The 26,686-nt window shown below is 45.6% G+C and overlaps 1 protein-coding gene across 3 annotated transcripts in view; it reads right to left on the reverse strand.

Annotated features, from left to right (window-relative positions):
• Positions 1 to 1,858: 1,858 nt before the first annotated feature.
• TFAP2B (transcription factor AP-2 beta) overlaps positions 1,859 to 26,686 on the reverse strand; it is a 28,972-nt gene continuing 4,144 nt past the window's right edge. For 2 of the 3 annotated variants that reach the window (XM_040249478.1, XM_040249476.1), the window contains 6 exons: positions 25,858 to 26,316; positions 21,059 to 21,119; positions 13,148 to 13,367; positions 11,484 to 11,602; positions 9,265 to 9,406; positions 1,859 to 6,400 (listed from right to left, as the gene is read on the reverse strand). In XM_040249478.1, the coding sequence (XP_040105412.1) occupies positions 6,100 to 6,400; positions 9,265 to 9,406; positions 11,484 to 11,602; positions 13,148 to 13,367; positions 21,059 to 21,119; positions 25,858 to 26,316 (1,302 nt within the window). In that variant the 3' untranslated portion in view covers positions 1,859 to 6,099. The remainder of the gene's footprint in view (positions 6,401 to 9,264; positions 9,407 to 11,483; positions 11,603 to 13,147; positions 13,368 to 21,058; positions 21,120 to 25,857; positions 26,317 to 26,686) is intronic. The other variant, XR_005722706.1, reaches the window with a different exon arrangement.

The raw sequence follows: 26,686 nt of genomic DNA on the forward strand, positions 1-26,686 counted from the left end.
ATTTTTAATGGGCCCATAAGCCTTTAATGCGGGCGGGCGAGCAGGCTGACTTCGGGGGCACTGGAAGCCTCGCACCCGGGATGGCTGCCTCCAGGAAGGCTGGGGGCGGCGAGACACCTCCTTCAAGGTCACCCAGGACCCCCCGCAGGGCCCGTGATCAGGGTCCACGGCGTAGCGATTCCAGTTTCCCTTCTTTCCTTACTACTTCCGCGGCCTGGTTAAGGCAGTAACAAAAGCACGGGAGGAGGAGCTGTAACTAGCAGCCCAGGGCCATTTTTGTTAGGCAAGGCTCTTTGGGTACCTACCTCTTCCCTTTCTTCCAGTTCTTTCCACACATACAGGCCCCTCAGGACTTTGAGTTTTGCCTAGTAAAGGTGATTGTCTTATGGTGGTGGGAAGAGAGGATGATTTGGAATTTACCTATGGAATAATAGATGGCCGGTCTGTTTCTCCAGAGCTGGTGTTAACCCTTCAGTAGGTAAGTTTGCGGTAGGATATGGAAATTACTCATCACTGCCTTTGTGAATTCCCAGTAGTAACCAACCCTTCGCTGGCCAAGAAAGCAAAAGAAAACGAAACTCAGTATATTTGAGGCAGAGACAAAGGCATACACCTATTTTCTTTCTAGATAAATGCATTGCAGGCCCTCTTAATCACGCTTTTTAAAAAATTCCTTCTGCTTTCCTTCTCTTTCTTGATTCAGTCATTTATAGTTCTAGCCATGATAATCCCCCTTTTTTAATTAGTAAGGAAGCCAAGAAGTGGAAAATCTCACAGAAAGCAGATTCCATTGTCCCTTCTGTCTTTCCCTATAGGGAAGTCCAAGTGGGAATGAGTCATCTGAAAAACAGAAAATTGATATAGAAGGCATATTATTAATTACCTGAGTACCAACTATATGCGAAGCACTCTCCTAATCTGGGTTTACCAGTTATCTAGGTTTAACTTTGCTAGTTACCCTTAAATATATATACATATTGTTGTTCCTGCTGTCTATAATTAAACCTAGACAATGTTGGAAAGGAAGTTTACAGATAGAGACTTTGAGGTCCAGAAAGAAACAGTGACTGGTCCAAAGTGTGCAACAGCTTGGACAAATTTACTTTCCTAGCCTTAGGGAAGACACCAAGCCTTGGGATGAAATACAGATTGAGAAGATGTTTGATTACTGCAGCCCATTAGGGTTGGGCTGTAGCCCATTAACCCAAATGAGAAATGCTCTGGCTTCTCTGGTCATCCTCTGAGCCTAAGGTAGGAACCCTGTTTCCTCCTCTGGTCAAGGGAGCTTTTCCTCGCTTATTTATACGGAGGGCCTGGCACTGCTGGTGAGGTCAGGGTGGGGTTCAGTCCTGAAATGAGCCAGTTAACTTCCCCAGATCCCAAGGTGTAAGGCACAAGAGCCCTGGTCTGGTGGGCTACTCTCTTGCACCATCTCCTTCAAAGAACATCATGCCAGAATGCCATCTCACTAGCAACAAGAGGGGAGCACCTTCTTTTATTTGGACCCAGAGATCCATAGTGCCTGGGACACAGAGTCTTTTAATTATCTAGGAAGTAAATAATTTGACAACTTGATTTTTTTAAAGGGCAAAATAAGCCAAGAGATGCAACTAACGAGATTTTATTGCAAATTCGGTAAAAAATAGAGAATAGTGTCAATTTGGAATTAAAAAAAAAACACCTAGTGAAAACAAAAGTGTCCATTTTTCTGAGAAGCAAAATTTATTGTATTTATTGTAAGGAAAACACTGCCTGTGTTTATATGATGGAGTGAGGGACAAAAAGGAAACCTTGGCTATACTCTTTCTGTCTGTAGAATTAAACAGTATGTTCAAGAAACTGAAGATGAAAACACAACAAAAACACAACAATCTTTTATTTATGTAAATCAGATCAACACTGGACAATAAACCAATTTCTACCCATTACCATAACAGCTTGTCTATAAAGAACAGAAAAATTCAGAGAGGATTCTACCTAGGGTCAAGCGGTTTTTTTTTTTTTTTAACCACCCATTCACAGAGGTATAGATTCACAGATAAATAATCCCAAACTACTTGCTCGCCATATTTACACATTCCCATTAAATTAAGCATAAATAAATATATACAAACTTAACATGGATACCCTCCAGAGCTCTTCTCCTGAAGAGTCAATAGATTGATATTTCTCAATTGTGTGTCAAAAACAACGTTAGTGAGTGAGAGATCAACTCAACAGAGGAGTCGATTTTGGCATTTCAAGAATGGTGTTCATTCTACTTTTTAAAAGAAAACAAAATGAATTTTGTTATTTTTTTTAACCCTATAATTTAACATACATCGGCACAGGAGGGGAAACACTGTTTGGGCTCTTGAGGCAACATCAGATGGTTTATTTCCTTTCCACATAATGTATTATGCATACAGAATATCAGATGTGATGACAAGTTGTCTATAAACACGCTAAGTAGGAATGAACTGCCCTTTTAGGTAAGGCTTTGTACAGGAGGAACAGCGTGTAGATAAGTTGGGGGTTTCAGGATTTCCATTTGAACAAAGTTTTCATAGGATCTAAAATAGTTGCTTGAGAGAAAGTGGTTTCCTTAGCCAAAGAAAATAAAACAGCCATGTCTTTGAAACTTTGAAAGTGGAGAAAGCTAAGGATGCGGTGTCAGAGAGAAGGAAAAGAAAATGCAAGCTAACTGCGAGGGAGAAAGTTACCTTCCCAGTTTGGGAGAGAAGTTAATGATCACTTGGATGATGAAATCCTCACTCAAAACAGCCTTTCTTTTCTCTCTCTCTCTCTCCTTCTCCCAGGAGAGCCACCATACATATAAGAGGAGGCAGGATTGGACAGACAATGGTCAGAAAACCTTTAGAACCTCCAAAGGAACTTACAGAGTGGAAAGTGTGAAGGCAGCGCTGTCATATCCCGACTCTTCCTTCCTACCTTTAGCTCTTACTTTGGGACAGGGCACTTAAGAGGTTTGGATCCAGTGTCTTAAGAGGGCAGGGGTGCAGGGGAGAGCTGCGACTCACCTGTTTAGTTTGAAAACAAGGCTCAAAGGGGCTTGTTTTAAACGTTTCCCTTGACTTAAAAGACAAAGTCTTGTGTTAATCCCACTGTTTATTGATTTATGGGCCCAAGGAAACCAAATCTTTTAATAACTCAATTATCAGATAAACGTAGCAGGCCTAACGAAAGCAAGAGGGCGGGAGTCATACATGAAAGGAGAAATGAGGGAGGGAAAGGGGGCAGTGGGCTGTATCCATGTGTGTGTGGTGTGGGGTGGGGAGTTGCAGGGAAGGGATGCCAAGGGCTCTGTTCAGCCCGGGCGGGAGGAACGCGCACTGAGAGGGGTGAAGGGCGACGAAGGAGGCTGCGCAGCCCAGTAAGACAATTCCTACCCATGACCGCCTTTAGGAGCCTGAGGGTGGAGAGTTTTCATCCTGGCAAAGGCGGGGTAAGCTTCCGATCCCCTGGACATTTCTAGGCCACTCGCCCTCGGGGAGCAGGCGCCCCGGGCAGCCGCTGGCAGTTAGGGGCTCGAGCAGCACTGAGACCCCTCTAGCCTGCAGCCCGCGGGGCGCCGCCCCATTACCTACTGGAGCACCGGGCTTTCTCGGTCGCCTTAGCCCTTAGGGTGAGACCGAGAGCGGGAAGGGCCCGCGCGGCCCGCGGCCCCTCCAGCGGCTGATTCTATGTCCTCAACACGACTGGGCGCGAGTGGCCCCCACGCTCTCGGGACCTGCACAGTAAGAGCAAGGCGCATCCATCGCGTCTCTCGCACGTCACACGCGTGGGGCGCGTTGCCCTGCAAGGAAAGGAGACGATGGTTTTCAGTGCGGTTTCTCCTTTCTGCCTTTGGCAATCAGAACACGTCTTATGCAAGCGGCCAGGCCCTCGGACAAAGGCGCAGGCTTCTAAGCTAGGAAGAGATGGAGCATCTATACGCTCCACGAAGTCTAGCTCCCGACCTTTGTACTCTTATCAACTCATCTATGGCTGGGCCCTGCACATCCAGAAGTCCTCAAAGGAGCTGACAGTGGATTGACTGGGGTCTGACATCAACCGTTGCTTGGGCCCTCCTGGTGACCTAAAACCAGGTCCCTAACTCCCTCCCCCATAAACATGTCAGCGCAAAACTTTCATCAGGTTCCTAAGTCCCACCCTTCAACCTTCCCCCTCCCCAGGCCAAGGCCCCAGGGGTGCCGGCCTAAGAGTCCCAGTGGGCCCTAACTGTAAATTCTGCAGAACAGACCTCTGGAGCTTTATCTTCAAGAGACGCTGCAAAGCTCCTAATGCCTACTTTGTTTAAAGAGATGCGTTCATTCACATTTTATTTTACAGATCTATCTCACCCACTTATACCCTGGGGATTTCTCACTGCTTTGGGGATGGTGGGAACAATGGATTTCAGATTTTATTTCATGATATTGCTCAGGTAAAGCCCAAGAAAGGAGCTGGGCTGCCAGAAGTGAGAGATATTAAGTGCATGAGACTTTATCCACCAGGAATAGCCCCAGTGTATCCAGACGGTAACATTCAAAGCTGAAGTACATCTCCTTTCACTTTGCATTATTTTACCATTATTGTCAAAACAAGTGCATGTCTTGGCGGGGGGACATTATAAAGCATCTTGTAAGAAAGTAATTGCTGCTGAAACACAGGAGCTTGCACCACTCTTCTTCCCAGGACCACTCAACCATCCGCAAAGCTGCTGCTTTTCCCAAAATTGCCAAAGAGCCCAAGGAAATGAAATCCATTTTAAAAGCGAGTCAATAATATTAAAATATTGGGCTCCAAGAACCCTTACTCCTCTCCCCTAAAATTCACCTAGCTGCTCCCCACTCCTCCGGAATTCCATGTTGAAGTATCTGTTAACCACTAGACTCAAAGCTGCTTCAATCTCTTATTGGCCACTTTCTAAATTATTCCCTTTGAGCTTCTTTAAAGAAGTGCACCTGCAGAATTCTGACACACAGGCTTTGATTAAAAAGGGATCGGATTTTTTTTTTCTCTGTACCTTATAGATTGTGTAGGAAGCCCAAGTCCTCTTTGAAGAAGCTCATAAACCATGCGGGCAAAGCTTTGGAAAACAGAAGAGAATGAAATGGTACATACCCCTCCGAAGGAATTACATAAATCAACGTATTCATATTGTGTTTTGCTTTTACTATTGTTCTTAAAATTGGTAGATGACACAAATAGGATAACAAATACAAGATGCTCTGTAGGTAGATGCCAGCAAGGCTGGGAACTAGTAAGGTTTCTGAAAGCAACTGATGATGAGTCTGAATCAACTTATTGGTCCGGATTTTCCTCGGCCGCGGGAGCCTCCGCTCGGCCGGCCGGCCGGCCCCAGAGCTGCAGCCACCACCAGCGTCCCCGAGGGCCTCCCGCCCCGCCCGCCCTCGCCCTCCCTAATTATGCAAACGGCCCGGGAGCTGGGGCACCGGTGAGTTAAGGACGCTGGGCGGGGCGGGGGCATCGAGGGGACCGCAATCACCGTGCCTGGGGGCTAACCACAAGCCTTTTCATCCCAGAAGATTCCCGTGACAGCCAGAGGGAGGAAGGGCAGCGTAGAAAAGGGTGGCTGGGAGAGGGGTGAGGTGAGGTGGAAAGGCGGGGACTGCCAGTTTCCTAAAAATATATTAAAAATTTAAAAAGTTCGTGCGTCTCAGTCAACCAGCTCTCAAAGCACTGACACCGACAAGGTTTCTCCGATTTTCTTCCAATAAGTTAGCGTTTTCTCATGTTTAGTCTTACGTTTATTTTCCAAAGGGAAAAAAATCATGTTTTTATTATTATTATTATCAGTATTACTAAGCTCGAAAGAACCGAAGTGGAAAATCCGGACGGTGGTCTCCAAGTGTATCTTGAAATAGACACTGAGAACCGATACTGTTGCTCCGTGGTACGCCTCAGTTTTGTTTTGTTTTTTTGTTTTTTTTTTTAAGTTATTTAGTTTTGTTTGTTAAAATTTTGATTGTATGTGTATCTACCTAATATAATTCTTCCAAAGCCAATCCAATATTTTTAAAGCTAAAATTAAAATTTGTTTCTGTTTTCCTTTTGTATTTAAAACATTTTTCCTTTTTTTTTTTTTTTAATTTTTCATTTCCTGTGTTTCTCCTCCTTGTCGCCAGTTTTACTACCTGGGCCTTCCCCAGACGTGTGCCTGTTAGTGGTGGTGTTGTTCAAGAACATCTTGTCCATGCCTTTGAGCGCCTCGGTGAGATAGTTCTGCAGGGCCGTGAGCGCGGCGCAAATGGCCGGGGCGCCGAAGCCATGCGTGATGAGGCTGAAGTGCGTGAGGCAACTCTGGATCCCCGGCTCCAGGATGGGGCTGGGCCGGCTGTTCCCGATCGGAGTCCGGTCCTGAGCCAGCAGATCCGTAAATTCTTTACAAAGTTGCCTGCAAATGGGGCGGGAGAGGAACAACAACCACAATAACAAACAAACAAACACCACCCTCAATGTCGTTGTCATTGGCATTAGAAAGGAGACTGCTCACACAAGCCCAGAGGCGCCCGGTCACCGGAGAGCCGGGGAGCGAGGCTAATGTGGGCTATTCCGCTCTGTTTCCTTTCCCAGCGCTCGGCCGGCCTTCTCGAGCAGCTGGGACTGCAAGGAAAGCGAGGGTGGGGAGGTGAGGCACCCCTTCCATCCCAAAGCCTGGCCTTTTCGGCAGCCCCCTCCCCTGCCCATTTCCCACCCCCCCCCCACCCCTTCATTATGCAGGAAATTGCATAAACCCTGCTTTGGGAAAATCGCTAGGCTTTTAGCATTTGATTTGGAATATTCAGTCATTTTTAGCTCTTACCTGACAGTTCTTTTTAAAGCCCTTTCCCCCTCCTCTCTCCTGCCTCTCCAACCTCTTGGCGATCAGGCTCAGAAAGCCCAGAAAGATTTAGAGCCCTGGGCCACAAGCCTGTCCCTCTCACAGAAGCAGATTGCTGGAGCTGTGCATGGCCCAGGGCAAGCAACTGTTTATTCCAGGAGAGAATGCTGATTCCATTTAAAGCAAAAAGCTGTTTACCTGCAGTATTTGTGAAGGGAGGTATTCCTACCACCACCATCTCCCCTTTTTTCCCATTTCTTTTAAAGTGTAGGCTACGGAAGATCTTTGTACAACAGGATTGTTGTCCATATAAAAGGAGTCCCACATTGTTTAAATAAAACCTAAAGGTAGATGGTTAAGACTCCAGGGAGGGAAGATTTTTATTTGTTGAAGGTTTTTAATTCCTCAAGGCACCCAAATCTCCCAGCCTTAGAAATCTTGCATGCCTAACTACGACTGAACTTACTTGAGAAATTTTTAATATAGGAGATGGACAAAAGGATTTTAGCCCTGAAGGCCAAAAGGCTTGGTTCGCCGTGGTCAGAGGCGTGGCATCCCAAAGGTCATAGCCTTTCACAGACTGGCAGGCTTCTGTCAGCCTTCCTCCACCTGGTCTCCAGGGTGGTGAGAAAAGAAAAACTACAGAACTCCAATCCCAGGCCTCCCTGGAATGGTCTGACACCTGGTGACACCTGGCCTGGCCAACAGATGAATACGGCCAGTGCCTGGAGGCTCCTGTGAATGACTCTGGGGCACCTATTCCAAGGGGATTACTCCCAGGAGAAGTAACAGCCAAAGGAGTGGAAAACACCTCCTCCCCCACCTGCAACAGCCAGAAAAGGTTTTTGGTTTTAAGACTGATGGGTAGAAGACACTACCAGGCATGCTCTCACTGGTTTCTCTGTTCAAAATGCAGGCATACATCATCCCAACCAGGAAGAAACAGGTAACAGTTTTGACCTAAATAGGGCAGTTTCTTAAGTCAGAAGTTCCTCACAATCACCTGTGGGGTTCAAACAAACACATCCAGGCCTCCACTCTCACCCTCACCCTCCCTGAATGGGTTCCCATTCAGGGAGCCTGGGGCTAGGTCCACGAATAATTATCTTGGAAATGCTCCCCAGACAATTCTGATGCTCACCTCAGGTTAAGAAATGCTGGCCTAAGAGAAGCCACAAGCACTCCTCAGGGAAACCACAGAGTTGTTTGTGGAGTCCTGTTATCTAATTTATCCAGTTTGGCTTTATTTTTTCCCCAAAGTACCTTTACTCTTTTATAAAACACCAAACAGTTCCCCTGCTGCTAGCCACCAAGGGCAAGGGGTAGGAGGGCAATTTACTGACAAAGATCTATTATATTGCTAGTTAGTACATCAAGGAAAACCTTCTAAAAAAGAGGTGGGTGCCAGGTTTTGATCGTTGGAAGGGATGGTTAAAGGCTTTCCTGAAGTTTGTACTCATTACCAAAGTGCCAAAAAGGAAATTCTGAACTGTGGAGAACAAATGCTTAGAGTCAAACATTTTAAATCTTCAAAGCCCAAACTGGGGTCTGTAAGCAATTAAAGTTCTGGGACATTAATATTTTTTGACCCTGCGGAAAGGGGCAATCAAATTCCAATCACGTCTCAAAAACATCTGGACAAATTTGAGCAAATGATTTTTCAGCCTTCCATATATTTCTTTAAATTACGCTGTCAACGGAACAAACCGCGTCCTGGAGCACTAAATAAATGAGCGCCGCTGCTTGGGCCGCGCCTGCGAGAGAAACGTGCGGGCGCACGCAGCGCCGCCCACTGAAGGCCTGAGCCGGCCATAAAACACCAGCAATATGACATCGAAGCCAAAGACAGGAGTAAATCAAATAAATAGAAAACCCACTGTAAAAGTTCAAATGAGCTCTAGACCTAAATTTAGCCAGAGATTTACTAGTTTCCCCTCTGGAGTTGTAGTAAATTCTACGTCTGTGGAAGATGCCAAACAGCAACGTTGGAAAGAGAGTAATTAGAGCTGAGGGTAGAGATGGGTACACGTGGGTGACATACAGACACCCTGAGCAAGCACACGTGGCTGTGTGAGGAGGACAGGAAGATGTGCAACCTGGGCAGAAACAAGCATCCAGGGATGCAGAAAGAACTGGAATAAGGCCCCACCCCGCAAAGGTCTGCCTGTCACCCCCAGGGCTGGGGATGTGAATTGTTAAAAAGCCTGGATTCCGATTAATAAAGCCATCCTTCTCAGAATCTAGGAAACAGAGAAGACTGACACACACACACAGCCCTAACCAACGCTGAGGGGTGGGCACACGCAGCGGGGCGGAGCTGGGAGGGCTTCCTACTAGCAATCCAGGGGCTTTCGCCACTGAGCTGGGAGCTCCCACCGCCTCCTCCCAAACGAGGTGGCTGCGCAGGTTGGGGGTAGGGACGAGTTTAGGACACTCACTTGGTGGCCAGCAGCATATTCTTCCGGGAGTGCAGGTCACTGGGGTCCGTGTGCTGCCGGTTCAAATATTCAGAAACAGCTTTGGCGGGAAACTCCGTTTCGCAAATATACCCAAAATCCCGAGCTAAATGAACAGCTTCTCCTGAAAAGACAGCCGCAGAGGAAATAATCAGCACCCAAGACCTTCCCAAGATTAGGAGGTGTTCCCTGGTCTATTGTTATTGTTCACAAAACAGGTCTTGGGGGCAGCAGCAAAGGTGCTACAGATGCCCAGATGAACATGGTTCTCAGGCCATGATTAAAGTTGATGGAACAAACTATTCCTGCTGCTCCTTCCAGCCTCTCCTTGATCACGCTTCCAGTCAAATCCTAGCTAGGCATCCCCTGAATAGTTTCGGGTCTCCCACACCCCAGCCCTAAGGGAAAGGTGGGCCACTTTTGGAAGCCACCCTGCAATTGCCCCTAGACAGACAGTGCTGAACATTCAAGCCAGATATGCCCCCCCACCCCTTTTTTAAGCATCTAACATGTTAACTCCTGCTTTAAATAAAATTTAAGTCTTCCTAACTTTTTTATCTTCCTATAATTAATACATACAAATATAGATCCCTGTGTGCCTATGTCCACATATATTAAAGAATATGTAAATCATATATGGATCAGTGTCTATCCAGCAATGAAATATTTATTCTCCTTGTCAGTTTCCTGCTAGGTAGGTTTCAGGTTTCTCCTCTTCAGAAGTTCCTGCCATCCTTCTCCTAGTTAAGGACTTTCTACTGCACAAAGATGACACAGCAGCTATAGAAAACCTGGACAGCTGAGAGACTCCTCAATTTACGTGGAAACCCCTTTCGAATAAAGCATTATTACCCTTTAAAAACACAGCCTTAGGGGTTTAAGGGAAGATCTTAACATAAAAAAGAGATGTGCTGAATTATCCCATAGCCACATTATTTGTAAGGAGCATGACTACTTTTAATCATCATTAGCATAGTAACCAAACACTTCCAACTTACAACAACTCATAACACTGAAAACTGCCAATGGAATATTGGCATTTCAGTGGGTTTTCCAGTTCCTTTCCTTTTCCACCCAAATCCCTGTCTTGGGCTGAAATTACCTTGACTGCTTTTCAAAGTGAAGATTGTGATTTTAGCAATATGCTAAAGGGCAAAAAGTAAAACCCCCAGGCTGAGAGGCAACCACTAATAAGTGTGGTCTGGAAGTCTGGGCCAGGCAACTTTGCCTGAAAGATGGCAAAGTGCAATGCCTGTCAATGTGATGACTTTATGGTTGCTGCCTAAATATTCTAAGATCCCCTGCTCCAAAAACTAACTCCCTGAAGGAGTGTCATAATATCGTATCCATAGAAATAGAAGAAAAAACCAAAACCTGCATGTTAGACTCTAGAGAAGATTCTACAACTTCCTCTATTAGGCCCTTCTGGCTGTATTTCCTGTGTCTTCCACAACCCACAAATTCAAATGCAAATCCACTTGTTCTAGATTCTGGAGAAGGTCCTGTTTATTACATACCATAAATATCATCTCCAATCCCAAAATGATGAGCAAACTAGAATGTGCTTGTTATAAGTATGGGCCTTTAAATTTACAACTGAAGATCATACATGACTCCCCTCCATGTTTCCTAACTGCCCCCTCCCATTCCCTTCATCCCCAACCCGTATTTCTCCTAGGTCACTGGTCTTATGAAGCTCTATTTCAATAAATCCCAGGTAATCAGTGGGAGATAGGGGCCCTGGAAGTGACATGAGTTTTAAAATAACCATTAGAGATCATGAATGCAACAATAATTTCACAAATCAACAGTGTGTTTACTACTACTGAGGATTCAGAGGTAAAATTTGGGAAGGAGAGGAGTATAGAAGGGATTGCTGGTTACAGAGTTATTCTTGAGTTTGTTAGAGGTTGTTTCAGGTACCATGTCCTGCACCTGGAGGCACCTGCACTGGCTTGGAGGCCAGACCTGAGCACTCTCCAGAGCTCAGGGACCCGTGCACACATCCCTTGGCCTCTGGACAATTGCCACTCCCTCTAAGTAAAAGACCTTTGAACTTTTCAAGCAAACGCTTGACATCCAACTCATAAGGGCACAACAAATGCAATGATTTCCAGTTAATCGTGAAACGTGTAAAATGTCAGCTTTCAGCCAACAGTTAAACTCTGCCACTTCGTAAAATGGTCACACGTCTTGCTTACCTTCCACCAGGGAGGTGAGTAACGTGACATTTGCTGCTTTGCGTCTGCCGGCGGGTAAATTCAAACCGATTTTTTCTAGCCTTTCTCGCAAAGATCTCCCTCCATTTTTCGATTTGGCTCTGAAATTGCAAGAATTAACATTCTGATTAACCTCAGAGTGTTCCTGAAACAAAGTTTAGATTTAGCAATCTAAAGCCCAGTGGAGCTTGAAGAGGTTTTAACTTGAGGTTAGCACTTTTTTTTTTCTTCCTTTTGGTTATTTGCTGATAGTTTGCTGAGGTTTGCTTAATTTCTGCAATACAAAGCATAAAAAAATCGACTCGTTCTTTTATCTCATGAGAGTAAAAAATGACACCAGATGGGAATAATTAGGGTGTAGGTTGTGGGTCCAGAGAAGGTAGAAGTTGCACGTGCACAAGCCCAGCTCTTTCCTGGTCATGGAGCCAGAGAGGTGAGCCAAAGCCGGCAAGTACAACCTTGCCGAAAGACGGGAAGAACTGGGTGGTTCAGAAAGGAGAAGGCTCAGCCTCAAACAGGTGGGCTTTGAGAGTAAGAGGTCAAGAGTCACAATAAAATGGAGTTGGGTTAAAAGGGGAAGGAAGACTGAAACATGAAACTAATGATGATGTTAGCAATCATAATAACAGTAAAACTAGCACCAGAGGAGTTTAGTTGCATGATAAGCACTTTATATTGATCATCTCACTTAATCTCATAGTAAGTTTCATACACACACACCCTCAATTTCTAGGGCTGATTGAAAGAAACTTCTACACTGTAGAGCTCAAAAGACTCATGTGAAATTGAACTAAAAAGTAGAGCAGAGCAAAAGAACTCAAAGTGGAAAATGTCTGTGGGTCACACCCTTACTTCTTCCCAGTGATCCCCCTTTATGTGCTAAAAATACAAGAAAAAACCTTCTCTGACTTCTCTTGCTGTGCTGTTCACCCGGCCACTTTTAGGAAAGAAGGGGAGTTTCAACTCCAAAGATAGGCTAACTTGAAAAGTTCATGTCATGCAATGTCACACCTTCATATCAGAGGCACTAAGAGAAGAGTTCAGGTGTTGGCAGGGACTTCTGGGGAGGCTTTGAATCTTTAAGATAAAAGCCAACTTCTCCCCCAGTTTCCACAAGGAGTCTATGGATTGTCTTTCTCCAACACTGGGGAGCATATGAAAGGCCTCAAGGAATACCCGTCTATACTTCTAAAATGGTGTCATTGTTATTTTTGGTAGTGGTACTGAGGAAAGGAAGTCACACAAGTCTAGAACAAAGCTTTTCAAACCGCGGGGTACAATGCATTAGTGGGACAGGATCAACTTAGTCGGCGCCAAGTGCACTTTAAAACAAAATAAGAGATCGGAGCACATTGCAGGTGAGAAGGGGGTTGCGCCATGATACTCCTATTTTAGGTAAGTGTGTGCAGATTTTGGGTCCCATTCAAGGTAGAGAATGCCCCGAAGTGTCCTGGGAGTAGGAAGAGGGGCGCCCGGTACAGGGCAGGGAAAAGTGGAAGGTCCCCAGGCCCGCAAGGCTGGCGGGAGGGCAAGGCAGCGCGAGCTGGGCGCGGAGCATGTGGCGGCGGCGGTGGCGGCTGTAAGCTACAGAATTCGGTTGCTAGGCAACCGCGCGGCATTAAAAGGTGGTTTGGGTGGTGGGTTACCTTCTGAGGACGCCGCCGAGGAGAGACGCATTGAGGCATTCGGGGGGCGACAGCCGTCTCTGAACTTCTCCCACAGTTACTTTGTATTTTGAAGTTGAACTAAGCAGAGACAAACGGCCTGGGACCGAGCAAAACACCTCGCCGGTGTTGACGGACATGCCTCCTAAGAAGCCATCTTTATTCATCATCAGAGAAGTCACAGATTTGGGAGGAACCGGAACTAGAGAGAGAGAAAAAAAATATGCCATAAAGGTGACCGGGTTTCGATCCTAGTGACCGCCGATAGAATGAATGTGTCGCTGCCTGCGCAGGGGCGAGGCCACAGGCCAGGCGCCAAGAGGAAAGCTGCAGGAGGAAGTGTTTGTTCCCATGGTTCCGAGGTGCGTTCAGAGCTCTGTGTACAAACAAAATGCAAAAGCCATCACCTCTGGAAACTTACCCCAAGTGTGTGGACATGTGAGAGTGGCTTGCCACAGTCCCGCTCACTACACAAATCAGGAAAAGCACGCAACCCAGAGTTTGGATTGTGCTGTGAAGCCAGACAAATCCAATTCCATCACGTGTTGGCTGTGTGACCTTAGACATCTCACTAAACCTCTCTGAATCTTAATGTCCTCATCTGTCTCCTGATAATCACATTTGGTGCCGAAACCTGAAGGCGATGCTCCCTATCAGTGATATAAAATAGTAACACCAATGGTCTTTATGGGAACCCTTCCCTCCTCTCCTATTTGATACAAATCTGTGGTCATCACTGGCAAAGATCAGGATGGTGAGCCCCATCAGTCATTCTGCCCAAGAACAGCCAAGTAATAATACCATTAAATTGGGGCAGTTGGGCCCAAAAGAGCTGCTCATTTCTCTACAGTGGATCCCATTCTTTGCTATATCCTAACAACAGATTCATTTAGAAATGAACCCAAATGCGCCTCTCCAGTGAAAGCAATTCCGCGGTGACATGAATTTTGTTTACAAATTAACGTAAAGCGCCCGACTGGTGATTGTTTGGAGCAGTTATGATTTACAACAGGTGCCCTGATCAATCAACCAATCACTCTAATTCATGTGAGCGGCGGTCTTGCCTTGCCCCAGTTGTTTCATTTCGGCAAGTAATTGATAACAAACCGCACTCAAGGTATGTTTTATGCAGAAGTTAATAAGAGCTGACAGCTGGTTGCCACTGCTACCCAGGCGCATTCAGGCTTTCCAGCCTGTATTTCTGTTTAATTGTGTTTCAGTGTCATCTGCACCTTAGGAAGAGGCGGGGCTTGGTAGAACAAGAGGCTGGGAGCCAGGAACAGTGAACGGTCAGCTTCCTAGTCCCCTGGCAGTCTCCCTCCCTTGGACTTCTACACAGCTGATGCCCATTTTCTTTCTGCAGGCCACTGGGCAGGCAACACTCCCTGCTGGCTTGCCCTAAACCTTAGCTTCTTCCATGGGGATCTCAAGCACCTCTCCAGTGATCACCAGGCCAGGGGACTTATTGAAACATGCAATGTTTCTGGCTTCAATTCAATTTCTGGATGCTTCAATTCTTCCTTTTTAATAAAGACTCTGTCTCACTCTATAATCCTGGTAAGAGAAAGATATGCTTTTTCTACTCCCTGGAACCTAGAACCCCACATGTCAAGCAAGTTATATAACCTCCCTTTACTAGAACAAACTAACCGCCCTGAGTGTTCTTGAAACAGCTTATTCTCTCTACCACAGATACCAGCATTCAGACCTTCATGATATTTTAGGGACTCCTAAAAGGTAGGTCTCAAATCTATTTCTTTGAATTGCATTTGGCTCTTTACAAATGCCTGGAGAAAAGGGTTTTCTGAAGAAAGTGGACAGGGAGACAAGCATTCCCTTTTTTTACTTCTTAGTAGACATTTTAGAATTTCTGATCTGTCTATATAGTCTCTCCTGGGGCTGAATGAATGATGTCAGGTAACCAAGTGAATATTCTGCACTGTCACGGTGGTGGGGCAGTTACAAAGTGGGCTTTTTTCTTTCTGATTCCCTTCATCACAGTGAAGTGCTTCCCATTTGAGGGAAATGTGAGTAAAATATGGATTTAAAGTCACTTAAAAAATAATGATTGGGGTGGGAACACCCTGGCATTTAATTCTCTTACACAATATCCACATCTATTTCAGTATGTCTTTTTTTTTCAATACTGTCCTGATTTCTGTATTTCAGATTCATATGCAGGCACTATAAACAAATAATGTATGATCATGGTAACCTTGGAAAACTTTTCTGCAAAATACAGATGGCCCTTTGTAGTTTTAATATGGTATGAACTATAGAAATAAGTTGTATAAAAAAGCCTTGTCTTTGATATTCAGCAACATTTAAACATTTAAATCCTACTGTGTTTAGAAAGAACATTGTAACAGAACCCCCCCCCCAACCATCCCCCACGGCCAAGCAACTTGAAAATAGTAAGTTAATTCCTGTTTACCATACTGGATAACCGAATATCTGCTGAGAACTGGAATTCTGCCTGCTTTTCACAGTCCCAGGTGCCAAATCTCTTGAAAAGCCAGGCCTTTCGAGACATTTTATAGCCTGCCCTCAATTTCACTATTGTTAATTGCCTGATTTACCTGACAAGAGCAATTTCCTTTGGGGAATGTCCATAGCTCCCTCTCAAAGGCTGTACTTTTTGCATATATATTATCACCTAAATATCACCCACCCAGGCAGCATTCCTCAGCACTCTGCTGTCTAGGGGGAGAAAGAAGGAGAAAGTGGTGATGTTTTTTCACTCCCCTTCTTCCCCCACCCCCGCCCAACAAGACTGTTTGAGCTGAAGCACTTCAGGTTATATTTCTATTTTTGAATTTAAGTATCAATCTTGTTCATACCCTCCACTTTCTCATCCTCAGGTGCTAAATGCTGGCCTTTGAATGGTCTCCTAAACTAGACTCTGCACATGTCTTGTCTCACACTCTTCTAAGTCCAGCCTACTGTTAAAATCTACCTTCCCCTCCACTCACACCTGCTTTCCTCAGCTGATTAACCCCATATTTTATTCTCTTTGTCTTTTCCCTTCTGCTTTCCTCCAGCTTATCAATAAACCCAGGGAGCAACAGGGCCCGGTTGATTTGTTAGTAATTATGAGCACACTGCTCCTGCTCACGGAACCCAGAGATGACTAAGATAGGTTTAAAGCGACAGCAGGAAATGGTAAGGAAATGGAGCATAGCAAAACTCAGCGTGAAGCTTTCAGTTCTTTACATGTTTACAATTTTCTGTGCATACATTAAAACTGGGTGGGATTTTTTTTCCTCTTCAGTTCTCAGTTGGATAGTGTAGCCAACTTCTGGACGTAACACCCACAAAACTTGCCCCCCTCCCTTTTAACTTGCATTATATGGGGGCAGAAGAACAGAGGTTTAAAAATCGATCAATATTTCATTACAGGGACTGGAGTTTAATTTGAGAGAGTAGAAGGAAAACCGATTGGAGAAAATCTTATTCATTAGTGGACTCTATAGAGCTAAAGTGTTAATAAGGTAGCGTTTCATCTTTACTCTTTACACTTAAGTATGAAATCACAGCTCTGATATCTTTGTGTTTGACTGGAGGCAGGTCTTCTGTGGTTCTGATCTGTTGGTGGGAGAGAAGGAAGAAATGAACCCATCTAATGGACTGAAGCCTAAGTCCCTCTGAAAGGTGCTCGGACTTAAATATGGCAACCTCTGCTATTCGCAGTATCTTTTGGGGCTTCCCTGGTGGCTCAGAGGTTAAAGGGTCTGCCTGCAATGCAGGAGACCTGGGTTCGATCCCTCGGTCAGGAAGATCCCCTGGAGAAGGAAATGGCAACCCACTCCAGTATTCTTGCCTGGAGAATCCCATGGATGGAGGAGTCTGGTGGGCTACAGTCCACAGGGTCGCGAAGAGTACGACTGAGTGACTTCACTTTCACTTTCACTTGGTGGAGCATTGCTTGAAATAATTACTTCTCACCAGCAGATCACCCTTTTCCTCATACTTACATTGCTTCTCATCTACCTGAGGGCTAAATGTTATTCCATATGTATATAAGAGCATGTGTATAATCATGAGCACTGAAATCCTAAAGAAAAAACATAAAAGGATTCTCACAGAGAAAGCCAGAACATAAGAAAACTACAAACATCCAGTGTTGGCATCCTTTAGGAGCAAAGCCTAAGAGGCTGGAAACTGGGTTGGATCCCATCATTTAACTCAGTGTGTGGGACCTTGAGAAAATCATTTGTCTTCTCTCCATCTCAGTTTCCTCACTGGAAGGTGGGGGTGGGAGTTGGAGAAGAGTGTCTAACCTTTCCAGCTTTGAAATTCTATGAACTCTGATTACTCCCTGGGTGGCTGGAATGTAGCTGAGAGTCTCTAGCTGAATAAAGGCCGATGGGGACCCAAGTCAGCTCTGAAAACGTGAACCTCTCCCTTTGAGAGGAAACTCATTGCCTTCTCAAAGGTTCTGACAGACTCTGGGTGCTTTGACCTCCTAGGTCAGAAGGCGGAATCTCAACAGAGCCCCTTGTAATTGAAATTGGCAATTTCTCTATTTCCCCTCATACCCAGAGAAAATCCACACCAATCAAAGTGTGTATGTGGGGAAGGGGCCAGAACTAACGGGAAAAAAGTGGGAGAGAACCAAGAGGCTGAACTGAAACTAACCAAACAGGATATCCCTAAGACCAGTGAAAATGCCCCATAGTCACAACACTTGGGCCTTGGACTCCAGCCATGCCAGTCATCCCAAGAAATCCCAGCATCTTTTTCTGCTGTCTAAGATGTCCAGTCGATTGCATATTGGCCTCTAATTGTACCAAAAACTTTTTCTGAAAGCCTAGGTGAGCCTTCTTTAGTCTGGTAGGAGAGTGGCAGTGATCATTTATAGGAGCTGGGCACCACCCCCACCCCCTGCCCGGCCCAGATTCCTAATCTTAATGGAACTGAGAGTTAAGAATGATTTTTTAATGTCTCGTTGGATTTTTAGACTGTTAATGTACCGAATCCTTCTCATTATTACTTTATTGATTGCTCATTGACCAGCCCCCTTCAAATCGTATTAACCACCCTCTGCCGGTTTAGATTAGGAGAGTTTAAAAAGCACCTTTCATTACTCCCCCCGCCCCCAACTCCTGCCATGGAGTTGAGACTTGCTGGCTTAATGGGAGCTCTAATGGGGCAGCTAAGAGGAGAGGGGCCCCAGTCCCTGCCGATTGCATTAATAGCTCAAAGGGGGCCAATACAGAAAATTAGCCGTAAACGAGCTCTGGAGATCTTCAAATGAAAGAGCCATTTATCACGTTGGCTACCTTCACTCCACTCGTTTGCTCTCTCTACTGGGAACAACTCATTTCCTCTTAACTAAATTACTTCAGAAATGTCAGCTAAGCCCAGATAGCAAACATAACAAGAGAGCTAGCCTACAATCAATGGGGTGATATCAACACGGGTGAAAACCTGGACAGGGTTAAATTTTAGGACGGAGACCTTGCATAATTAGAGAGACACACGCGCACACACACAGAGACATATATCCTTTATGTCTAAGTTTTCTCCCTTAAATACACACAGAGGCGGAGAAACCTAAACCTGGGCCAGTTGCTGCCACTTTATTAATAAGGTAGACCTTTTAAAATCTCTCTAAAAGCCCATTAGAAAACAAATAAAGCAACCAGGTCCCTTGCCAGTTGTTGAAATTTAGAATATTTCGTCCAGGAAACGTTCTCACCTCCTCTTTTATGAAATTAATCTCTTCCTCATAAAGGTGGGGGAGGGGCAAAGACGGGAGACCAGAGGGCAGGGAAAGAGCTAATGAATCCATAACCTTATTTTAAGTGGTTCATAGTGATCTAGAAAAGTAAATCAACCATTTATTCCACTTTTGCCCATGGCTCTCTAAAGATAAAAATATAATATTAGGATCTTTCTATCATGTAATAAAGCAAATACCTGAAATATTAAATAATGGACTTGACCTCACACTTCATATTCATACCACACTCCTTAAATCAATAGAACGACCAGGGTGCCACTTAGATGTGTTAGGCTGTGCATTTTTAAAACAGTTTGCGGGGGGGGCATAAAAAGTAGTCCATCTTTCCAAAACCAGAAACCGCCACGTTAGTCAATATTCTCCTTTTCTTATTCCTGGAGATCCTCACATATACATACATATTCACATTTCACTGACAAACATACCCAAGCCCTGAAACCAAAGCATCCCACATCTAAGAATATTTTCAGCTCCATTTTGTTAGGCAAGTTCTAAATATTTTTATTGGCCTATTAGTAATATTTCTAATTGGTCATCAGTTGGGCATGCCCCACCGCCAGCCCCGATGCTGTTTCAGCTCCCATAGAGAACTCTAAGCTAAGGGATTCTAGCTTTCCATGAAAAGGGACAGAAACTAGAAAAGAAACCAAGAAAGCCAATGAAGAAGCGCCTCTCCTCCTCCCCCATATTAACCCCCACCCCCACTCCCATCCCATCAACCAGCAATTAACCAGAAGAGAAGACCCAGGAGGGAATGGTGAAAGTGAGCTGTCAGTGCACTTGCAAATCAAAGCGCAAGCCCAAGTGTCCCAGCAAACCCAAACCCTGGCATTAAAAATCCGAAACGATACTATCTAAGGAAGAGTCGGAGACATTTGGAGGAACACTTAAATACTTTTACTCCAAACCCTACTAGTCTTCTTCAGGATATTACATTCAAAAGCCAAATGGCATCATTTCAAGTACAGCCTCCCCTCTCCACTTCCCACCTCTCAAAGTGACTTTTTCTGCTTTTGTAAGAGCAGAAAATTGAACACACCTCATCCTGCTTGCAATCCTTCCTTCACAACCCTCATACTCTACCGGCTTGACTCTGCATTACTTTTCAAACCATCCTTTCCCTTTTAATTGTTTTTGTGAATGTCATCTGGCTCAAATGAATCAGAAGTGACTGCAGCTAGGGATTGTTGACACCAAACAGAAGGACAGGCCTTTTTCCAGCATCGATTAAAAAAAGGGTTACAGTAGTTAAAATTGTAGCTCCAAATACCGGTTCTTGCGATAATTAAAGATTGCACTGTTTACACATTCAAGCTCCTAAATTTGTGGCATGTGAGTGACATTCGGGCCTTTTGGCAGCCACACTAATCACCAGGCATTCTCTCAGTGACTGTCAGAGAAGAGGGGGAAAAATTAAGCAGCTGCAATACGCCCGAAATGAGTTATTGTAATTACATTTAATTAGTTTAATTAGTTAATTATTTTGCTTACAGCTGTACAAGAGACTGCAAACATTTGTTAATATCACATGCCCTTTACCAGTATGGGGTGATTCCACAGTCACACTAAATCATGAATGCATATGTAGGAAGATTGAGAAATGTTCAGAGGCCAGCTCAGTTTCTCAGGAAGAGCATATTTAGCGACACATTTGGCACAGTTAAAAAAAAAAAAAGTCTGAAGAAACAACTGGTAAAACACAGAGAACTGGAAACAAAATTACCACCCCAAAATACAAAAGCAAGGAGAGAAGGAGCTGCCCCAATGGCATAGGGTTTGGCTCAACAAACTCCAGTTATCAATGAAATAATTACCTCATATTTTTGAAAGCAGTGTTTCCCAACCACACATAATGGTAGTTCAATTATTTATGATGTATCTAGGACTGCTAGCAAATGTACTGTGAGAAAAATGGCAATGGTCTCTGTCTCTCTCATCAGAGTTTCTGCCTTCAGTCCCCTACCCCCATCCCTTCTTCCCAACAGGCATTTTCATCCAGATAGCCACTGTCCTATGATTGTGAACAAACACTGGTGTCTTATAAAACAATGAAGTCCTTCAAAGTGAAAACGCATCATAAAGACATGAATGCACAGGAAAACTTTGCTTACTTTGGTGGGCAGGGGGTGGGGGAGAAGAATCCATACCTTTTTTTATGACAGACTGGTCCAATAGATTCATGCCGCTGTTATTGGCATCTTCAACTGACTGCGAATATAAAAACATCACTATTCAAATCGACTGGATATTAAAGAATCGCACACATAAATCATGTCATTCCAAACTGGAGTTTCTGTTATTTCCATTTATATTAATTCACAAAGGGAGGTTTTATTATTATTATTATTACCTCCAAATGGACACAGAAATGAAATTCACCCAAATTATAAATTCTTCCAATGGAAGAAGAGGAAAGAAGAAACTGTAGAGGCATCTGGGATGCAGGATTGGTTTAGTGATTATATTAAACATAGATATTACATAGACACATAAACTTATATTATTCGCTCTTATGAATTGTGAAAATTTGGCAGCTGCTGAAAGATTTCCACCAATATTAGTCAGAGCAATGTCTGTTTTCTATGCTATCCCAGCACATCTTAACCCCAGAGTCATTTTACAAATACATAATAGTTTACATTATAGGATTTTAATTAAAGTCTGAGCAATTTGGAATGGAATGCAAACAGCAACACATAGAAAACGTTTGCAGGCCGTCAGGACCGCACACCCACTGCGGTTCACACACATCTCAGTGCTGTGTGAGCTTCCTGCTGCAGGACAGTCCCTCCGAGGAACCTGACAATCTGCTCCCCCTTCCACTGCTACTGCCCAACAAGAAGCACACCTGTTAGGAAGGCAGTAACTACAGACACGCACACACACACACACACACACACACACAGGATCTCCCGGTGAGCAGCACCTGGGTCACGGCAAAGAACAGTCACCTTTCTTGCCAGTTGCATTCCAGAGAAGGAAAATTTCTACCCTAGATGTTGGCTGCACTTCAGAGGGGAAATGGCTGTTAGAATGATATTCTTGCTGTCAGGATGCACTAGGCTTCTAGCTGTGCATCCCAGGGCATCCAAAAGTAGTGGATTCCCACCCTCTACTCCCCAGTGAAAATCAGTGTTAGCCTTTCCTGCAATGTCCAGCCGCTTTCCTTGATCCTTACAAACCTAAGTTTGGACCAATCTGTCACCCTCTCTACAGAGCAGTAAAAAGCAAAGGGCTTGAGAGGGAGGTTGTGTTTAGACAGCACCTCCCACCCACTCAAGCTGCATCCCCAGACAGGGTGTGTGTTCATCACAAGGAAGAGACTGTCTACCCCAAACAAGCAGCACATTAGAAACGAGATGATCTAATCATGGAGGGGCATGTTAATTTGTTTCTTTTCGTTTTTAATAGCCACTCCTCTGTTCTCAGAAAGATGAGGAAAATTGTTATTCCCCCTAAGAACCATTTTCCATGTTGCAACATGCCATCTCCATCTTAAAGAAATAGTAAAAAGAAAAAGCTTAAAAAAAAATGCTTCATGTAACTTGTTCGGAACTCCCAGGAGACCCCACCATGCACACCGGGCGCGCACACACAAGATTCACGCCTTTCTGTGCTCACGTGTCTACAGTGGCGACGTGTCCACGCAGGACAGAAATATTCGCCTGTGTCTGTGGACGGGCAGACCCGCGATCTTACGGGCCGGGACCGTGCGCCCCCACACCTCACCCTCACGTCGGTACGTAAATATGTATATACGCCTCATCAGCGACGTGGGGTAGTTGTGGTAGTTAATGAGAAGGCTCTTGTCTGATTTTCTATCTAATTACGGCCGCCTGCTGGGTTTTTGTACAGGATATTCACGCAGCATGCTGGCGCTTAATCGTCACAGGGAGGATCGTAAAGATTTAATTAGGACTGCATGCGGAAGCTCGGAAAAACAACTCAGACTCGTAATTACTAGACTTCTTTAGTTAAAAGTGATACCAGGGGTTGCTTTAAGACAGTAGGGTGTGTTTGAGTGTGTGTGTGTGTGTGTGTGTGTGTAGGGGCTTTGACTTAACATCCTCATATGTTTACACTCAGGTAGGAGAGGTGATGAGAGGTTAGAGAGCAAAGACCAGAAGGAAAGAGGTGTTCACAGCAACTGAACAAACTCCAAACTAAGTATCATCTCCAGCTCTCTTTCTTTCTGATGCTGTTTTTCTGAGTTTTTAACACTGTCCCCACTCCCTGCGTGCCTGCCCGTGCGCGCGCGCACGCACACACACACACACAATGGGTGAAATGTAGCATACCAGAACCCAAACAGCGATTTGCTGGTTTAATAGCCCCTGTGAGTAAATTGAAATAGAAATTGACAGGGTTTTATAGTTTCATTTAAAAAATATTAGAAGCATTTGGTTAATTAGCTCTTCTCCTTTGCTTCTCTCACGATCGGGGCGGTGGCCCCGCGTGTGTGTCTAGGTCACACAACATCTTGCTCCGACCCTGGGCCAGGTGAGGACCCTTGGCTGAGAGGCCACTCCCCCCTCCTTGGCCTGGCAGCTCCCTGGTATCTGCCGGATCGCGGCTGGGTTGACATAGATCCCGGACACACACTAGGCCCCTGAGGTGGAACAAGTGACTGGGGTCCAGGCTGAGGCACCTCTGGTCCCTTTTTACAGATGGGGGGCGGGGCGCAGCCCACCCATACCGCAGAGGCAGGAAATGGGAAACGCTCAAACTGCCAGCCGCTCCTGCCACAGAGTCCCCTGCACTCCTGATCCCTAACTTAGAAGCGGAGCCTCTGGGATGGAACAGAGGAGGCGCAGCCTCTGGATTCAGGGGTCTCATCTTTGGTCCATCTCCTCCCCTGTCTTTCTTTGTCACCTGCCCCGTGTCTTGTCAAGCACACCCGGCGTCAGGAGGCCTGTCATCGCGTGGGAGACAGAGATCCTCCCTTTCTCCTGGGAAGGCTCGGGGTGAATTCCTCCTGACCTCTGACACCGAGGGTCGACCCTGAGAAAGTCTCCCGGGCCTCCCCACCTCACCAGGGGACCTGCTGAGATGCTTCCGGGGGAGGGACGGGGAGAGATGGGGTGGGCGGGGAGCAGCCAGGGCCCCAGGCCTGTGTTTTCTCTGCTCTGGTTTCTCTCCACCTCCCGGGTCTGAGCTCCAGCCGCAACTTCGACAAGGGTATTCTCCCAAACACACACCAACCTGACCTGTTTTATTCTTGCCTCTTGCATCTGACCAAACCCTCCAAAGTTCTCACAATTCTATCTTTAAAATACAATAAAATGACTAAAAGCAAAGAAATCTGTTCCCTCTTTGGGTGCAGTCTCTGGGTTTAGTAGCCTGACCACCCCGCCTGCAGAGTGGTAGTGATACAGCCAATGTAGCGTTGCCAACAGCAATGCTGATGAGTTGATCCACTTTCATTATCTAGCACTTTGAACCATACCCACAAAGGTTAATTTAAAAACTTTCCCCCCAGACAAGTATTACCCCAACGCGTTAAAACACACACACACACACACACACACACACACACACACTATTGAATATTTCCTTTCTCATATGATATTCTGAAATGAGCAATACCTCCAAGACAGAAACAGTTAAACTTGGTTAAATCAACAAAACTACCACTTAAGACTATGGCTAATCCAGCCACAACTCAGGTGATTCCATTATTTCTGGAAATACTAAATAACTAAATTTCCCTTAAATCAGTAAACCATCACAGACGAGACACAGACAGCATTTAATTCTATCGCCACATTTTAACTATTCAAAATACATTTTCTTCAGCAAGGTAAAGAGAAGGGACTCATGCACCCTTTCTCTTTCCCATTTCATGTCCCTTAGCTTTAGATGTATGTCTATAATGGTGTGTAATATAGACAGCCATGCCAATGAGATTGAAGAATCACTTGAAAACCTTTCAACCATATTTATCTTTTCCAGAGACTATTTAAAGAGCAAAAGGAGATCTGCTCAGAATCACCTAGTTTTCAGAAATCATTTCTTTGATGTTTCTTTGTTTAATTTAACCAAGTATTCTCCACCAAATCAGGCTCCATTGTGTAGGTTGCAGATAGGATAGTGATGGGATGGGGGTGTGTTTGGAGCCTTTTGTTTTAAGAAACAAACATGTGATGCTTCTTCAACTGGTGACACTGGGGAGAGGAGGGTACTAGCAGAAAGAAGGACTGGGGAAGGACGTAGAGAATGTCGTTCCACTGCCGTTTCATGGTCCAAAAGGGGGCAAAAAACCTCCAAAATTGTATGTGTCCTCATGAACCCCCCAAACAGAATTATGACTTTCTGGGTCTCTCCCCATAAATCTTCCATTGCTCAGATGCTGCCTCTGGAGCTCAGTTCTCTTGGAAAAGGGTTCTACAGCTTATGGGACATTCAAAGTAAGACCTGGCTTGGACAAAATAACAAGTTTTTCTTCCAGTGTGCATTGTCATGCTTAACAGAGTCTTTGCAAATTGAGCAAGAACCTCTGTAGAGGTCCCTGCACCTCCATGCTGCAGCTCCAGCCTCCAGGCAGCCAGGATTCCACCTGCCACGTCAGGGGGCCAGACCCAGGGGGATAGGTTGCGAGGGCACCCGGCCTGGTTACACAAAGCCAAGAGAACAGGAAGGAGTCCCCTAGCTAAAGCAAGACAAAAACACCTAGCTTTGACTCTGATGATCCCAAACTAGCAAAACACATGCACACTTTTCTCCTTCATTCTTTCACTTCTCACACTTCTAGCTTTCGTCATCGAAACCCCAGAAAATGCCACTAGAGAGTCATACAGGTAATACACAGTTACACACATCGCGTCCAGCTGCCCCTATACAAACTACCTTCCCCTCCACCCCCCCAAAAGACAGAGCTGTCCCTCCCCACCCGTCCCTCATCCCTGGGCGTTTGTTACTTGTTTATTGTTTGCTTGTGTGCCGTTACCTGGACGTCCTCCATGCCGGGATGGCCGAGGCCGTGCAGCGAGAGGCTGTCCCCCATGCCCGCGTCAAGGCCGTGGTGTGCCGAGTGCAGGAGCACGTCAGGCCGGCGGACCGAGTGGTAGTCCCTCCGGGGGTCGAGGCCAGAGAGCTGGGGCAAGGCGGCCCGAGGCTGGGGCAGGAGAGAACCGGCTTCTGAACCCACTTCTTGCCGCTGCCGTTGCCCCCAGGGATGCTGCTGGGGCTGGTGGAGGGGGTTCAGGGAGTAGGGGTCGTTGACGTGGGAGTAGGGGTCCTGGCTCTGGTGATAGGGGAGCGGCTGGTAGGGGGGCGGGAAGTAGGGCGGCTGGAAATCTGACGACGGGGTGTGCGACAGCGGCGGGGCGCTGGAGTAAGGTCCTTGGGACACCGAGCCCAGCTGGGAGAGCCGCGAGCTGTGACTCGGGACGCCATCGTGCCGGTCCTGGGAGCGGAGAGGAAAGAGAGAGAGAGAGAGAAGGGGAAGGAAAAAAAAAAACAAAAACAAAAAACACAAGCGACAGATGGAGAAACCCGGCTTGGGCATCTTCTTCCCAGGACAGGGGAAACAAGAGTCTGAAACTTAGCCTCCCAAGCTGACTTAGAGGGTACATGATTTCAGCAATTCCAAACGCGAGGCTTTAGGGGAACATGGGGGCAACTCACCCACTGAACCAACATCTAAGCCTTCTGTTGGGGTGCAAAGCTGGCAAAAGGGATGAGAGTAAAGTAACAATGTGTATGGGGGAGGGGGAAATGATCAATTCCCTAATGAAAAATACAGGAGTCTAATACACGGTATTTGTTCTTCTGGG

This window comes from Oryx dammah, unplaced genomic scaffold (genome assembly GCF_014754425.2).
Source record: "Oryx dammah isolate SB20612 unplaced genomic scaffold, SCBI_Odam_1.1 HiC_scaffold_11, whole genome shotgun sequence".
Classification (NCBI taxonomy): domain Eukaryota; kingdom Metazoa; phylum Chordata; class Mammalia; order Artiodactyla; family Bovidae; genus Oryx; species Oryx dammah.